Genomic DNA, 18,522 nt, shown 5'->3' with positions numbered 1-18,522 from the left:
GCTTTGTGTGAATATGTTTGTGTACCACATTGTTAAAACGAGAAGAAACATGTTTATTAAGCTGACGCCTTGGCCTTTCAATACTCAAATCAAGGTCAAAAGACTGAAATGCAAAATAAATGCCGGAATTAACCTGGTAAACATCTCACAGCCCTCACAAAACCAATACCCGCCAAATCAGTTCTAATCGTAAAATATAAAAATACAAATGCGTTAATTAGAAACAACAACAGGAATAATGACAATTTGAAAAGCTTAATTAAAAATGTATATAAATCCAAATTATAACAGCAGCACGAAAACAGGAAATAATACTTTTTCTACAAATATTATATACATTTCCTAAAGAAAGGGGCACAAGTTTGGAATGTCCTCTCTCCCCCCTCCTATTCACACTGGCAATTGAACCGCTTGCAGAAAGAATTAGTCAGGACCCATAGTAACGGGTGTCATTGTTTGCAGATCTCCTGATATACCTGACCAATATTGAAAACCCCCAGTGCAAAAAACAAACAAACAGAAGTATATAATCTTAGTAAAAAGAAAAATAATAACTCATGATCTACAGCAATCCTTTAAGTGTACTACAAAAAAGATCATACTTAGGATGCTTAAGTGACAACAAAAAAGGAATATGTAAAGATAACTTTATCCGATTACTCAACAGTATGAAAGCAGACCTAATTAAATGGAACAATATTGCCATAAATGTAACAGGTAGAATTAACCTCTTCAGAATGGCATGGCTGCTAAAGTTGTTATACTTATTCTCTGTAATAACAATTACCCCACAAAGACATTCTTTAAAAAAGTATACTCTGCCCTAAGACTTTATATGGGCAAATAAAACTCAGAAACCCAATGGGTTGGACAATACTTTTCTCGTCAATCGTCTAAAAAAAAAGTATACTTTAAAAACTGGAAATCAACCAATCCTCCGCCGTTAACACAATGGCAAGGTCAAATGGTTTATTATCTAAATGTTGAAAGTGCATTGGCAATGGACAAAATGGTGCTGTTTGAGGCCATGTGGCAGAGAATCAAATCAAATTGTATTTGTCACATGCGCTGAATACAACAGGTGTATGTATCCCTTACAGTGAAATTATTACTTACAGGTCCTTAACCAACAATGCAGTTAAGAAAATACCTCCCAAAAATTGATAGATAAAAAAAACTAATAATTAAGAGCAGCAGTAAATAACAATAGTGGCGATATATATAAGGGGTACCGGTTCAGAGTCAATGTGTTGGGGCACTAGACTTGAGGTAGTTGAGGTAATTATGTACATGTAGGTAGGGTTATTAAAGTGGCTTTGCATAGATGATAAGAGAGTAGCAGCAGTGTATGGGGGTGCACATAGTCTGGGTAGCCATTTGATTAGCTGTTCAGGAGTCTTATGGCTTGGGGGTAGAAGCTGTTCAGAAGCTTCTTGGACCTAGACTTGGCGCTCCGGTACCGCTTGCCGTGCAGTAGCAGAGGGAACAGGAGCTGATGCAGGAGCTGGAGATGGGGGTGTGAGCATGTGGGTCTGGGCAGGGTTGATGTTTGTGTGATGTTGTCGTTTGTATGTGTATGTTTTGCATTATTTAAAAAAAAAATATATATATTAAAAAAAAGCCCAAAATGCAATCACAATAAACAATCAATACTTTCCAAGCACAGTGTGGGAGTTTTATTTCATCTTAACAATTATTTCTTGAACATCTCAGACGCACTTGCAAAGCAACCTCTACTGTAGATGAATGCAAATGCATTTCACTTTCTTGCGTCTTTCATATTCAAATCAAATCTAATTGTATTTGTTACATGCACCGAATACAACAGGTATAGATGGACCTTACCGTGAAATGCTTACTTACAAGCCCTTAACCCACAATGCAGTTTTAAGAAAAATAAGAGTTAAGAAAAGTAATTACTATATTAACTAAAGTAAAAAATAAGAGCAACAATAAAATAATGAGGCTGGGTAACAGTACCGAGTCAATGTGCGGGGGCATAGGCTAGTTGGGGTAATATGTACATGTAGGTAGGGATAAAGTGACTATGCATAAATAAACTGTGAGTTGTGTTAAGAAGAAAAAAAAAAAGGGGGGGGGGGGGGGGGTGGTCAATGCAAATAGTCCAGGCAACCATTTGATTAGCTAATTTAGTTCAGCAATCTTATGGCTTGGGAGTAAAAGCTGTTAAGAAGCCTTTTGGACCTAGACTTGGCGCTCCGGTACTGCTTGCTATGCGGTAGCAGAGAGAACAGTCTATGACTAGGTTGACTGTAATCTTTAGCAATTTTTAGGGCCTTCCTCTGACACCGTACGCACCGTACGCACCACCCTCTGTAGTGCCTTGCGGTCGGAGTCCGAGCAGTTGCCATACCCGGCGGTGATGCAACCAGTCAGGATGCTCTCGATGGTGCAGCTGTAGAACCTTTTGAGGAACAGAGTACCCATGCCAAATCTTTTCAGTCTTCTAAGGGGGAATAGGCTTTGTCATGCCCTCTTCACGACTGTCTTGGTGTGCTTGGACCATGTTAGTTTGTTGGTGATGTGGACACCAAGGAACTTAAAGCTCTCAACCTGCTCCAATACAGCCCCGTCGATGAGAATGGGAGAGTGCTTGGCCCTCCTTTTCCTGTAGTCCACTATCAGCTCCTTTGTCTTGATCACGTTGAGGGAGAGGTTGTTGTCCTGGCACCACACTTCCAGGTTTCTGACCTCCTCCCTATAGGCTGTCTCATCGTTGGTGTTGGAGTCATGCTTGGCCGTGCAGTCATGAGTGAACAGGGAATACAGGAGGGGACTAAGCACGCACCCCTGAGGGGTCCCGGGGTGAGGATCAGCGTGGCAGATGTGGTGTTGCCTATCCTTACCACCTGGGGGCGACCTGTCAGGAAGTCCAGGATCCAGAGGATACCCCAGGTGTTATTGGAGGGATTGGTGAGGGATTGGTTCCATTGTGAGGGATTGGTTCCATTGTGAGGGATTGGTTCTTTAAGGTCATAAAGTCTGCTTTTCTTTCCCACTGAGAAATTGACCCCAAAGGCCTGTATGTATACACAGATAATGTCCGGCTAAGCTTTCACTGTAAATGATCTGTTTTAGGGTCTCCTTCTCCCACTCTCGCTATACTCCTCTCTCCATCTCCACAGGCCATGGCCCTTAGATCGGCAGGCCTCCTCTCGCTGCGATAAATCCAGGCAGGGCAGAGGGGTAACACAGGCCTTGGGTCCCTCAATCAGTTCTCACTGCTGGCTCTAAGGGTGTACTCCCACCAAAACCCCTCTCCTCTCCCTTCTCCACTTTTCTACGTTCTCGCCTCCTCGCCGCTCGAGGAAACGGGCTTAGCTGCCCACCTGCCAGGAGGAAATGAGATACAGAAACTCCCAAGGACTTCCTGTTGAGGTAAGCCTGTGGCCAAGAGCCCATTTCTCCCAGAGCCAGTGGCAGTGGCATCCCCACACAATGCCCGCCATGCTCACTTCCCCCCATAGGGCTCTACTCTGGCTGATTTATTATATGGGTCCTCTGAGTGGCCGGGAAGTTAGTTGTTGCTTCCGCTGTAGCCTTTTGCGTTTTTGTCAATTAAGTAATTTTGGAGGTTTGAACGGTTTAAGAATGAATATAAAAACAGGTCAGATTACTCCAGTGCCGGCTGCCCTTTTCAATTCTCTGTTCCTCATCAGCGACAGCACAAATTATTGGCCATCCAGCTTTAGTGAAACACTGCATTGTTCAACAGACAGTCAGAGAAAGGGAAAGTTTACATGGCAGTCACCTGTCTGACCTTTCACACTATTTTCTTTTTTCTCTCTCCTCAGCCATAGGTAGCCAACTAGCAATCACTCATCCATGCTCAATAACATAAATAATTTCAGCTTGGTTGGAGACTGGGAGAGTGTATGGGGTGCTACTTAATATTCACAGAGTAGAGTCACAGCAAATGGAAATGAGGAAGGGGGGGAGAGAGAAGAGAGGTGGAGAAGCAAAAACTAAAAAACACAGGACTGAAACTGTGAAATTGCCGGATGGAATTGGCATGATGGCAATCGTAAACCAACCTATTGATCTAAATGCTAATAATTCAGAGCGGGGCGACTGTGGTGTTGCGACGGCAGCGAGGTATAGCATTGGAGAAGAGGCTCGGTCGGTTACTTGCTGAGTACCTAGGAGTTTATATAACTTATAACAGAGACAGCCAGCAAAGAGAAGACGGAAATGCATGAAATCACTGGAAATTGACAGTGGAAATGCACTTACAGTATGTGCTGCTTACAACTGGTTGTAGAGGAGTTGACTGAAGCAGTGGAGTTGTTTTTGATAGCAGCATGGTAATAATCAGTGCTGTTGTTTTGGAGGAAAGCCCCACAATAGCCACCTGCAGTATTATATCACTATGAGGGACGGAGTCCTGGGGCAGCTGTAGCAGCAGTGCCTCACCACTATTATTGTAAATCTCTTTTCTTTTTTTTTTACACTTTCTTACTCACCCCACCTTCTTGTCCCCTATCTCTCTTCTACACCCCCTTTCGCTCTCCCTTTCTCTCTCTCACCCCATCACCCTCTGTCCCCCTCTCTTTCTCTCAATCTCCATCTCTCTCTCTCTCTCTTTTTCCTTCCATATTTCTCTCTATGACCTTCAGATATATTTTGCCCAGGAGAGAAGAACTGGAGGAATAATTACTCATTTAAAAGCCGTTGAACAGTAGAGGCCACTTAGCGTTTAGCCCTGGCTGCTCTCTGCCGATGGACAGGCGGTCAGGACAGGATGCCAACTGTATTGTTCGAATAGAGAGGAGGAGAGCAATTCGGGGCAGGATATCCTCTACTTACGTTTCATGGTGACTTAGGGCGCCACAAAAACGTGGCTGCTCCGCTCGGGTGGGAATGACTGAGGCACAGCTAGGGCACCCAGTCGCCCATCAGTCCCAATGCTGAATTAGTCCTGCCTCCCTTGCTCCCTCTCTCTCTCTTCCCTTCTCTCCCCCTCCCTCTCTCTCACGTACTGACTCACTCACATTCACACACACACTCCCTCTCCCCCACACACTTATTCATATTCACTCACACTGCTTCTCTCTGTCTCTTTCTCTCTCTCTCTCTCTCACACACACACACACACACACACACACACACACACACACACACACACACACACACACACACACTGTCCTGAAGTTACAGAGGGGTGAGAAGAGGAACAAGAGAGGGAGGTGTCAGCTGACTGCCCCCCTCCAATCAGATAAGTTCTGATGTTGGTGTTTAGCAGCTGCTAAGATCAGAGTTGGCGTGAGGGAAGGAGGGAGCAGGAGAGAGAGACCGAGAGAGAGACTGCTTTAGGCAGCCAGTCAGTCAGTGCAGCATGGCTATGCGCCGGTAAGGAGGCATGCCAAGCCGGAGCTCTGTAGCATGGACGAGTCCAGCATTCTGAGGAGACGGGGGCTACAGGTAGGAAAATGGAAACTGGTGTGTGTGTGTGTGGAGAAGCGGTGCTGTAGTAGTGTTTGTATGTGGGGCAGTGCTCTGACAGGGAATGTTGCTTCTGTACAGCAGAGCACAGTGAGGAGTTTCCTACATTTTGTGTTAGTGATGCTCCAGAGCTTTTGTATAATTTCGGGCAGTAGTTTTGAAAGTAGTGCTCACTAACTGAAACCAGTCTCTGAAGATTGTGCACAATCCTGTACTACGTTATCCATTTCGCATGATACGTTACGTCCTGCAAATAAAAGAAAGATGTGTGTGTATATATATTTTTGCAATTTGTGTGATGTGTTAAGAATTCCAATTCGTACAATATGTTACGAATTTGTAAGTGCTTAAGATCCCGGAAGGCACTTGGCAGTACGGGGTATTTGTGTGCGTCTCTCTCTGTGTGGGAGCTGTGTTTATGGTCTTGCGTTGTCTAAAGATGATTCTGTTCTTAGGTAAATGTTCTACAGCGGAACATTGATTTACATCATGATTGACTACGTATTTTTACCACAGCATATCCACTCTTTCAGTTTATGTATTCTCAAACTTCTGTCTTGATTAGTCTATCTCTGCACACATTGTAAGAACAATGGACAGAAAGAAATGTGATTTCTTCTGAATCATTTTGATTCCTCTATTGCCTTAGATTTGATGTCTGATGCATGACATTAGTGGTATAACCTGCCTGGGCTGCGGAGGCTGTATTTTCCTACCTTTCAACCCATAATGAAAAGAATTATGAAAATCAAATATGAATCTTGTATGGCATAAAATATTATTTTAGTTTGTATATATTTCAGTGATTTATTTGTGTATGTGTTAACTTAAATGCCTGATGACATACATGATTGTGGTGAATATCCTAAATGGAAATGCTTTCCTTATAGATCAAAAAAAAACAAAAAAAACATGACAATTACTATCAGAAATACACAATATTTGTATATACATTTTCAGGTATGAGTTTCCATGGTTAAGGCTGGGCAGCACCTCCTACTGGATTGATCTACTTCTTATCTTTGGTCTTCCATCCAGGGTTTTAATGTGCTATCATGAGAATGATTGTTTATCTCCACTAACTAAATAGATTTAGTGGAGATTAGTTGTTCCTCCTCCCCCTCCTGCTTTCCTCCTCCTCTTCCTGTCCCTCTTCTCCTCTCCTTCATTCTGCTTTCCCCATTCCTCCTCCTCCTGCTCCTCCTGCTTCTTTCTTCAATAAGTGTGACGTTGCGTGCGTCAATGACTTCCGACGGTGGTATGCAATTGCTTTGAAATATGTATATCCCATGTATGAGACCTTCGAAGGCTTAGCTTACATGTCTTGTATGTTTTTTTTTACATGTTTTATACAATACATGCAACAACTTGCTATTACTATGATCCAAGTACTTTGAAATTTGTATGTCCCATGAATGTGAGACCTTAAAATGTTTAACTTACATGTCGTGTATGCTTTTTATACAATACATGCAACATTTCTGTTATGTCTAAATGTTACCCACCCAAGTCCGATATTACAAGAATCTTCTCTGAACCTTGTAAGTGTATTTGCTGCCAAATACATATTTTCCATATGAGGAGGCTGATTGATCCTGTTGTCTGAAGAGCTGTCAACCAGCCTCTTATTGACTTCTTTATGATAATGGAACAGATATCGAAGCTTGTGCTTTGTGGACGGACGTCTTGACAAAGTATTGGATGTGTGCAGAGTTGCCCTCGTCCAGTGTGTGTACTTTAGGAATGCATGATTGCACTTATCCTATAGAGGAGAGATTTGAATGGACAAATGGTGCCATAATGGGGTACGGTCACCTTACGCAAGCACACATTTTGTTTATTCAAACTGTAGATTTACTTTGTGTTGTACACAACAGCAATACTCTGTTATCACAGAGCAATACTTGGTGAATAGCTCAGTGATTCCAAATGAGAGTTCCAGGGTAAAAGGGGATCCAAAATGACTCTGAACTGTTGACTAGGATGTGAGAACCAGATTTTTTTATTTTAAATAAATGCCAAAATCCCAGTGAGTAATTTTATGTGCCATTATTTTTAATTGGTCTGCACTCCACAGATGAATCAAAGCCGTAAAGTAGCTTTTATGCTCCGACATTAATTTCACTATAACAATTTTTATTTGTGCTCGTTAGAGATTACATTTTCCCCCTGTGCTTTTGTTTTAATTCTTTTAAATGATCAATAAAAGCCGTGGACGAAATGTAGATTACCAAATTGTTGTTTGTATGTTTCACAATTTAAAATACGAAGGTGTTTATTCACTTAGGAAAACCTAACAGCAGAAATGCAGACATTTCAACATTTCATTCCAATAGTTATTTTTTATAGTCTTAATGACTTTCTCTATATTAGCCATGGAAATGTAGTGTAATTGCCACGTGCGTTTTATCAGGCGCTCCCAAAGCTGTAATTATCCTCACAGTTGCCCGCTTATCTTCCTTTTGCTCTTTGTTGCCGCCATTAACTTTAAAGGACACGCTACCTCCGTCCTTGTTCATTGTTCCACACAGGAGACATTACGCCCAACGCTCTTAGAGAACCCTGTTAGACGTCAGCTAAACCAAACAGAAAGACCTCTGTGGTGCAGGGAGGAAGCTCCATAGAGCACCAGTGTTATGGTTCAAATGGCAACAGGGAAGTTAGTTTGTCAGGCAAATTAATGAGACTGGCTCTCTGACTCCGAGCCTTGGAGCAGGAAGGAATACGGGGTGCCGTCATTTCACTGAGACTAGATGACGTTTACATTTTGGTGAATGAGAAGTGCGTGGCCTTGTGCTATATAAATGATGATTTGTGTATATACCGTATACAGTAAGTGGGGCTTTAAAGTAAAAAGCGCTAAGTAAAATTATGACTCATATCTGTGTATACAGTATTGAGTATGCCACAATTAAATGTTGTCTTTACTTTTTTATTTTACATGTGTCAATTGACTGGAATGGCAAAGTGTGGCATGAATAATTAAGGTGGCTCCTGGAAATGACTTGGTTTGATTGTCAACATCTCAACAGAATCTCCTCCCAATGGTTCAATGTTTCTTCATCCTTCTGAGGATAAGAAAAACGCACGCCTGATTAAGTGAACTGCAGGTTGGTGGAACGCACACGTTAGTCCACACTCCCTTCTTCAGATGAGAAATAACAGTCACCAACGTTTAGCCACCAACATTTGACCTCCCTTTTGGGTTGATGTAAATGTTTAAGGACTGCACATGGTATGTAAAGTAGTGTAACTTCCTCCCTGCATTTGTCTATTTCTGTCCTTGGACCTGACCCAACAAACAGACAGACACATCCGCAACAGTGTTCACTTAGTGTAAACCCTACTGTCAGTGAGACTTACAAAGTGTGTACTTATGCTCTGCTGTCAGTGAGAAACTACACATTCATCAGTTATTTATGATGGATATCATGATTGTCAAATATTTACACTTCAAGACATGTTTTCTTGTCTACATTATTGATCAGGTGTCTTGGAGTAGCGCGTGTGTGTGTGTGCATGCGTGTATGCACGGTTATACAGTAAGAAATGCCCTGTGAGGAGCAGAACACTTGAATGACAAGCACACATTCATCCAGCCTATCAATGCCCTGTGTACATAGTAACTGCCTGTTGAGTTTGCTAGTCTAGTGTGAGGCTGTGAGATTGAGGCGTTGCCACGTAAGTGTCATAATGCTAAACTTGGATGGGTCTGCAACGGCACGTGTTCTGGAGACAATGTGATCAATTTATTCCATTGAAGTCTGAATAACGGCAGTTTTTAAGGTCAAGGCTATTGTCTCGCACAGAGTGCTGGCGATTAAAAGCAATTGGGATGTAATACTCAAAGCCTAAGTCTACAATAATTGTTAGCAATTTCAGAGCATTTTTATAGAGCATAGCGAAATAAAAATGGTCAAAGTGCCCTCAATTTCAAAATAGACTCAAATACCTGCGTGCCAAGAATAGTATTAGGCTAGTTTGAATGTATACAGTAAGAAAAGGCTTTAAGAATATATATTTCTGGAATCTTCGGTTATGGGAAATTATGAGGAATGCCACCCTACATTTCAGGAAAAGTTTCCCTCTCACTGAATCCCCTAGTGAATGCCCTACATACATTGTCCACAGAAGGTGGCCATATTTATATAGTACAGAGGGCTAAGACACCAATTTTTTCCTCGCTCTCGCTCTCTCTCTGCCCTAAGAAGCTCTGCAGTCAGACTACAAAGTGAATAATAAAAACAGTAGCACCTTGTTGCATATGTAAACCATTTGTTGGAGAGTTCTTGACTGTAATTGAAATAAATAGGCAGTTGAGTTGTGTATTGGCTTTATAATTACATCCATAGGACCAGGCATGGTGCGTGAGTCTCTAGAGGTTTTTCCTGCATTTGTATCTTTCATTTAGCTCTGTTTTCACATGTATGCTTAATAAGAACGAATGGGGACCGGGCATTTCTGATGAGATGTTCTCTCATATAATTGCTTTTTAGATTGAAGATCATAATTTTTTGCTTGCTACAGAATGCATTATGTTGTCTATTAGGATTTCACAGCGAAACTATTTTTATTCTCTGTATTTGTATTATAATTTTTTATTTGACATGGTCAAATAACGCAATCATAGATTGGTAACTTTTGAAACACTTCTTCTCATGAACAATAAGTCCAAATAAGACCATTCGGTATGTAGGCCCATGGTACATCTCTTAACCAATTCCTTAGCTTTTCTCAAACTATGTTAAGAGATGGCTGGGTTATTGATCATTCAGAAATTCAAATTTGACTTGTCAATTTAAATTCTTTGTAAATCCACTCCACAATGGCCTATCAACTTGACACTTTTTGGGGTCATCAAAGCCATTACCACGATGAAGCATGTTACGTTTGGCATTGATATCTTACAAAATAAGGAAACTATCAACAATTCACTTTTTCACTGTTAACGCTAATGCATAAAATTTGCAACAAAATATATTCTCATGGACTAAAAGTAAGATTCGCTCCAAATTTGGTATATGCACTCATCAGTGGGGGAAAAGTACCCAATTGTCATACTTGAGTAAAAGTAAAGATGCCTTGATGGAAAATGACTCAAGTGAAAGTCACCCAGTAACAAAGCGTTTGTGTAGTGAGTCACCAGATCATAGGGAGTAGGGATGACCAGGGATGTTCTCTTGATAAGTGTGTGAATTGGAAAATGTTTCTGTCCTGCTAAGTATTTGAATTGTAACTAGTACTTTTGGGTGTTAGGGAAAATGTATGGAGTAAAAAGTACATTATTTTCTTTAGGAATGAAGTGAAGTAAAAGTTGTCAAAAATATAAATAGAAAAGTACATATACCCCAAAAAATGATTTAAGTAGTACTTTAAAGTATTTTTACATAAATACTTTACACCACTGGCAGTCGTCATCACAATAGTCCCTAAAGCGTTTGAGAAAGTAACATTGCATTCAAAGATGGCCACACTATACCAGTAGATCCATATGCTTCAATATGCTAAAAATACTTCAGAAATCTTCTCATTAACCATAAGACCAAATGACACCACATTTGGAATGGTGGTCCATGGTACATTTCTTAACTTAAACTAATCAAAAATCTGATTTTACGTGTCAATTTAAACCACTCTACAGTGGCCTATAAACTTGAAACTTATCATCGCTATAATGGATGTCCTTAAGATGACCCACACTGAATTTTGTATTGATATCTCAAAAAAACAAATAACTCATGAACAACTCATTCTTGGCATATGTAATGCTAATGCTCAGAGTCAACTGAATCCGTCAAATTCACTCCATATTTTGTATTTAGACTCATTACATCAGTTTTTAATGGTTTTGAGAGAGAATAGTTTCTGCGTTCAAATTTGGCCTCATTTTAGCTATATGCTAATGGAAAAAATACTCTCGTTCAGTATATCAGATTGACTCCACATTTAGTATATAGACTCAATTAATTAGCCTCTAATGATTTTGAAAATTATTTAGTTGCTCCATTGAAATGTGGGATCCGTCCCAGTCGGATCTCGGGTAATCGGGTTCGGGTAGATCCTTGAAGACCTCTACTCTGCTGTCTTCGCTTCAGGAGGAAGTTTTCTCCACCATTGTGGTGCCGGGACAGAGAAGAGCTTTTGCTGGGCTGAGCGGGAGCTGCCATCCCATGGGGGTGGGAGGACCAGGAGTCCAGAGGTAGCAGAACGGAGTACTTGGGTTGGGGTGTAGGGTTTGAGCAGAGCCTGAAGGTAAGGAGGGGCAGTTCCTCTTGCTGCTCCGTAGGCAAGTACCATGGTCTTGTAATCGCTTCAACTGGAAGCCAGTGGAGTGTGTGGAGAAGTGGGGTGACTTGGGAAGGTTGAACAACAGGTGGGCTGCAGCGTTCTGGATAAGTTGCAAGGGTTTGATGGCAGAAGCAGGGAGCCCAGCCAACAGAGAGTTGTAGTAGTCCAGACGGGAGATGTCAAGTGCCTGGATTTAGACCTGCACTGCTTCTTGTGTGAGGTAGGGTCATACTCTATGGATGTTGTAACAAATCATACAATGAAGGAAAGACCTGTGTGTTGTCCTTGTTAATGCAGACAGAGAAGAGCTCCAACTTCTTAATCATAGCCTCAATTTTGTTCCGCACATGGAATATAGTTGCGGAGCGTCCCTGTAATCCTAGATTCAGATCATTCAGGCGAGAAAAAAACGTCACCCAGATCGGCCAGTCGTATGAGAAACTCCTCGTCATGCAAGCGGTCAGACAAGTGAAAATTATGGTCAGTAAAGAAAACTTTAAGCTCGTCTCTCAATTTAAAAAAAACAGGTCAATACTTTTCCTCTTGATAACCAGTGCAATTCTGTATGTTGTAAAAGCGTTACATGGTCGCTGCCCATGTCATTACACAGTGCAGAAAATACACGAGAGTTCAGGGGCCTTGCATTTTCACTGTAGTGTCTAAAACATCTTTCAAGGTGTCAGGCATTCCCTTGGCAGCAAGAGCTTCTTGGTGGATGCTGCAGTCTACCCAAGTGATGTCTAGAGCAACTGCTTGCACGTGCGTTACCACTCCACTATGTCTCCCTGTCATGGTTTTTGCGCTGTTAGGTTCTGTTAGGTTCTCAGAGTAAATAACTCACAGACACTAGAGAAGCTTTAACCAAGTTTAATCTTTCCCAAAGGTTCTGTACAGTTGAAAACAGACAGCTAAAGATTTCAGACTTAACAGTTTATATGCATCCTACTTAAGACACTCCCCTTTCTCTTCAATTCTTACATTTTATGTCTCTACAGGAAGCTAATAGGGTGTAACAAGATTCCAAACATTTACTACTCTCTTAAGAGAATCTGACCTCAACCCCTCTTTCATCTAATACACAGATGTCCGTCTGTCTCCCCTGTATCAACACATTGCTCTCCTCTCCTCCATCAAACACATTCTAAAGCCTTCTTCTTTCTTCTGAGAACCATTAACTTCTAACATAACCCAGTCTCTTTCATTTCCTATCATTCATTTAATATCTCAATGTTCAAAGTATAGCCGATTCCAACAGCGCCATCAGTACAGATACCAACACATCTTAACCACCGAAGTCCATTTGATGTCACAAAGCTGTCCAGTACTTTAAAAATATCCTCTCCTGTTGTCCTGGTTTCCAGTGGTTTGCAGAAAAGGACGTATTCCTTAATTGAACCCCCGTGAACGTAACGGACATATACCAGGAGCTGTGCCAGGCCAGCCACGTCTATTGACTTATCCAGCTGTAACGCATAGAATTCACTGGCTTGTATGGGAAGCAGTAATTGTTTCAAAACATCTCCTGCCATGTCAGTTATGTGTCGTGAAACAGTGTAGTTTTATGAAGGCATTGTCTGTATAGTTCTTTTGGCCTTTTCCCCCTGCATTGTCCCAGCCATGTCTGCGGCAGCAGGAAGAATTAAGTCCTCCACAATACTATGGGGCTTGCCTGTCCTAGCCACTCAGAAGCTCACCATCTAGCCCTTTCTTATTAATGGTATCTGTTGTTTTTATACATGTCTTACTACTCGAAAGGTGTCTTAATTTTCCCTCAAAAAACTCCTGTGGCTTATTTTTCAAATTGGCATGTTTTGTTTCTAAATATCTGCGCAAGAGTGGTTTCATCAAGTGGTGAGAACCTTTGCACATATACACACTGTGGCTGAGGAAAGGCACTACTCCCAATATAAGTTAACCCCAAATCAATGTAGTTCTCATCATATTCGCGCCTCTTCGATGGTCCAACGTCCCTGTCTGTTGTTCGGTGTTTTTCCCGGGTAAGGGGGCAGTAGCTCTTCAGCTGCGTCAGATGCATAATTGTCAATGTCCATGCTACCTGGGCAACAACAAATGTAGAATTACTGATGCTATCACTGGATGTGCTCGTGGAAGCAGAACAACTTGTGTCGTCAACAGGTTTTACATTCCTAACTCCAAACCTCATGCAACTGCAAAATACCAGATAAAGCATATACTGTACAGTATATCAACATCTTTATGCTTTCATTAAAAAATAATGATAAAGACTCTTTCAAAATACAGATATTTATTTCAACTGCTCTACATCTCAGCTACATTTTAGTTGCACTTCCATGACCACGGGTAAAACCTTGCTGCGATGACCAATGTATTTGTTGCATCGTCAATTTCTCAAGCCAAAACGTCTTGATGGCCTTCACCAGTTCAACTTTGCTTGTAGGCTTGGCAGAGTTACGGATGAATGTTTTTTGTTGATGCCAAACAAGTTAGATTGGGTTTAAATCAGGAGACATGCATGTAGAGATGATTTATTTGTATATTTTTTATATACTGTAGGCGTGGTGAGTCTCACTAGTGTTGAGTAATGGGCTGTTAAGTGTTGTAGGTCTAGTTACTCTGCTGGCGTCTTGACCCAGTATATGCCTTCATTCGCAATGCAAACCCGGGCGGCAGTGTGTTTTGGGTTACATTTTGTATTTAGAGAAAAAAAAATGACATTAGCGTAACAGCCAACATTAGGTAAAATAATAGAAATATACATGTAAATAGGCCCAAACATAACAAAATATTGCTATAATCCTACCTTGAAAGAAACGATGTGGTCCCGGAAACACCGCTCTGACAGGGTCCAGCATATCCCTTGATTTCTTCCACGAACTCTCGAGCCATGATACCTGAATAAGGAGACAAGTTAATTATTGTGGAACACATAGTAGTCCATGAAGTGTATGCTACAACATTTGATGTACCTTACCATCAAAAATAGGGCTCTTAAATTTCTTCAACTGTCTTCTGACTGGAGCGTTGTTGTGCCGTGATCCCGGCAGATTCCTAATGGCCTTTGCCGATCGCTCATCATCTTCATCCATTAGTGAGTCGTTGGCTTGAATAGTCTCGCTGGAAATGGAATACAATGTAAAAATGTGCAGCAGACCGTAAAGACCAACATTATTTTTAGAATTATTAGGCCTACTGTACCTGTTAATTTTCCTGGGATTTTGTGTTCGTTGTAACACGGGCATCTGATGATAGTGTTTGCGAATAGCACTGTCCGTGACTGTAATCCTCAAGTCCAACAGTATTTTTGAAATGTCTCCAGTAGATTTTCCCTTCCTCCTGAAAGCCCTAATCTGCTCACTTAACTGAATAGAGATCCTGGTCATGGTGCTACAGTATGTTGCTACAGCATAATCAAAGTGAGGACAGTGGGAGGTCTGCTGTATACTTAATGGCTATTGTAACCTGGAGTCACACCTTTCAAGTACTCTTCACCCCGCCCCAAACCCCCCACTTAACAGAGCTACCATTTTAAAAATCATCTGTTTATCAAAAAAAAAAAAAAAATCTTTGTGACCAAAGAGAACAGACAGAATGGACATAGTTTTTACCAAGCCATCTTCTTTCTATGGTGCTACCCATTCCAGGGACTGTATCCACCGGAGGACTTGAACCGGACGTGAGAGGATCACCAAAAAAATGCATTTTCGTTTTTCTTGGAGTAGTAACACCATAATATTAATTAAGCTACATTTCTAAAAATCTATCCCCCCCATATAGTCTGTTCAAACAAACAAAAATGTTTTAAAGTCTCTAGTACAGCCAATATGTTATCCGACATTGCGGTTTATTCATTATTATTTTTTCACCCCTGTTGTTTTCTCCCCAATTTCTTGGTATCCAATTGGTAGTTAGTCTTGTCTCATCGCTGCAACTCCCGTACGGACTCAGGAGAGGCGAAGGTCGAGAGCTGTGCGTCCTCCGAAACCCAACCAAGCCGCACTGCTTCTTACCACAATGCCAACTTAACCCGGAAGCCAGCCGCACCAATGTGTCGGAGGAAACACTGTACACCTGGCGACCGTGTCAGCGTGCACTTCGGCCATCCCGCCACAGGAGTCACTAGTGCGTGATGGGACAAGGACACATCCCTGCCGGCCAAACCCTCCCCTAACCCAGACGACGCTTGGCCAATTGTGCGCCGCCCCATGGGTCTCCCGGTCGCGGCCGGCTGCGAACCTCTAGTGGCACAGCTAGCACTGCGATGCAGTGCCTTCTTAGACAACTGAGCCACTCGGGAAGCCCAGTTTTTATTAATTGTTTAATGACTTGCCTCGACTCGACTCCCTTTGTTAGCTTGTTTTATAACAAAAATGCTTGACTGTATTTAAAGACAAGGATGACGTTGCCAATAGGTAAGTTATGCAAAAACAGCTGCAGTAAACAGGACTTTCTTAGACCAACAGCTCCATGTCATTTCAATAACTTAGCTTCTCAAAGATGTCCTCTGGTTGTCAAACTAGCAGTAACTAGCATTGATGGCAACAATGGCTGACAGTTAAAGAACGTGACATAGAATTAGGCGGCACGGCGCAAGCTGCGCTGTAGTACGACGCAACTTTTAAAGGAAGAACCACTGTACTATAGATTTAGTATTGTGCATCAAAGCACTAAAATGTGTTGCCTTGGGCTTGTCTAGCACTTTACTGTACAGGAGTAGCCAGAATATTCCGACCTGTGTGTTCATTAGTAATTACGTACATCTGAAGAAGCCTTCAGGTCGGAACGAACTGATGCCATCCGGGAAACGCGGAGCCGGTGTGGGATATGGCTTGAAAACATACCTCATTCCAGGGAGGCAAGACTTTGCTGTACTTTGAATTACCCCAACTGACAAATCGAGAAAATTTAAATTCAGCTTATTTTTAATTAAACTGCCTTTTTCGTCCTCTTGCTAGGCATGTAAGACATTGTGTTGAGTAACAAAGGAACCTGATTGGATAACTATCCTGTTGTTCATTGCGATGTGCCATCCCAAAATGGCTGCTCTGGCTTTTGCTACCTAGCATGAGGACAAAAAATCTGTATTCCGTCTCCACGTTTCCCTGATGAGGGCATCAGTGAGTTCTGACCCATTGGGTTCTTCAGATGTACTTACCGCTGAATACAAACAGGTTGGAATATTCTGGCTAGGACAGGCGTAGCCTACGGCACAAGCAGTCCTATCTCCACTTCATAATGCTTTCTCTGAGTAGCGCTGAGTTGGTCTGATCATGTGACCTGCCAATAGCTGAAGATATGTTTACCCTGACGCCATCCAAGCCAAGGTTTGGACAGTTCTTCTCCCTATATTCCCTTTCCCCTCCATTACCTCAATTGCGTTTCCGACCGCTCCCTACACACACCGAGTCATCTTGCCATCTAACAGCTAGACTAGCCATTTTAACAGCAATCATAATGTTTCATTCAAATACTGTCTATTGTTGTAATGTCCATTTTTTTTGCCTGCAACAAACATATGCTCCATAAAAAATGTCCAGCTGCCTCAGTCTGTGCATCCTGTTAGGGATGGGCATGAGTACTCGAACGGGCATCAAAGCTAGATCTTCAATCAGAGATGAAAAAACATTTCCAACACAGTAAAACTATTTGGTGGAATGTGCTTTGTGGCTGCCCGAACGAGCAAGTGACATTTTGTCTTGAAGACAAAGTTTAAAAGAAATTGACTCTAGTGTTCCATTTGTACATTTGTGGGACACAGCAAAAAATAAACCAAGCCAAGCTTAGGACTATTCTTCTCCCTATATTCCCTTTCCCCTCCATGTCTCATTACCTCAGTTGCGTTTCCGACCGCTCCCTACACACACCGGTGCTATGTGCAGCACACAAGCTCCCGTTAGGCCTTCAATAATAAATGGCTATAAAAATGTAACTAAATGTTAGGGATACCAAGCTACATTCTTTGCTTGACAGTTTTACCAGTAATTCAACATTGACTGGTTGATTGAAGTAGGAAAAATGTGTTCTAACAACGAGCTGCAGTTTTGTAATAATTGCGCCCCATCTATTTTCCACTTAATCATATTTTAGAAAATTGCTAGTGCTATTTAGAATTGGCTAGGCTATAACCCCCCGAAACATACAAGTTCCACACCAAAAATACGTAAGAACATGAGTTTGATTCAGACAGAGCATATTTTCATCAGAGTCATTAAGCATAGGCCTACTCTCCAAACAGATGTCATGGCTGTAACTCATCACTGTACAGTGTTCAATGCGGAATTGTGAATCGATTTTGGAAAATTCCGGAGAACGGGCAGAATAAACTAAATTGAACGACTGTATATAAAAGAATACATTTTGGTTTGTAACCTGAGAATGTTTTCTTTCAACTCTCCAAATTGATCCCCGTTTCAAATGATCATGACCTGTTGTAAGGCAGGTCCTCACCAGACATCACCGGCAACAACGTCGTCTATGGGCACAAACCCACCGTCGCTGGACCAGACAGGACTGGCAAAAAGTGCTCTTCACTGACGAGTCGCGGTTTTGTCTCACCAGGGGTGATGGTCGGATTTGCGTTTATCATCGAAGGAATGAGCGTTACACCGAGGCCTGTACTCTGGAGCGGGAACGATTTGGAGGCGGAAGGTCCGTTATGGGCTGTGGCGGTGTATCACAGCATCATCGGACTGAGCTTGTTGTCATTGCAGGTAATCTCAACACTGTGCGTTACAGGGAAGACCTCCTCCCTCATGTGGTACCCTTCCTGCAGGCTCATCCTGACATGACCCT

General features: G+C 41.9%; 1 protein-coding gene across 4 annotated transcripts in view; it reads left to right on the top strand.

Moving 5' to 3' along the window:
- The window catches only part of LOC129863834 (microtubule-associated serine/threonine-protein kinase 3-like), a 176,616-nt gene that overhangs the window by 47,220 nt on the left and 110,874 nt on the right, over positions 1-18,522 (top strand). Inside the window, exon 1 of one of the 4 annotated variants that reach the window (XM_055936143.1) lies at positions 5,268-5,442. The exons of the other annotated variants lie outside the window; for them this stretch is intronic. Within the exon in view, the coding sequence (XP_055792118.1) occupies positions 5,404-5,442 (39 nt within the window). The 5' untranslated portion in view covers positions 5,268-5,403. Of the gene's footprint in view, positions 1-5,267; positions 5,443-18,522 lie in introns of those variants that run through there. 4 annotated transcript variants of the gene reach the window in all.

The sequence above is a fragment of the Salvelinus fontinalis genome, chromosome 10 (genome assembly GCF_029448725.1).
Source record: "Salvelinus fontinalis isolate EN_2023a chromosome 10, ASM2944872v1, whole genome shotgun sequence".
Classification (NCBI taxonomy): domain Eukaryota; kingdom Metazoa; phylum Chordata; class Actinopteri; order Salmoniformes; family Salmonidae; genus Salvelinus; species Salvelinus fontinalis.
The sequence above is the reverse complement of the archived record's forward strand: the minus strand, read 5'-3'. Positions and strand labels throughout refer to the sequence as shown.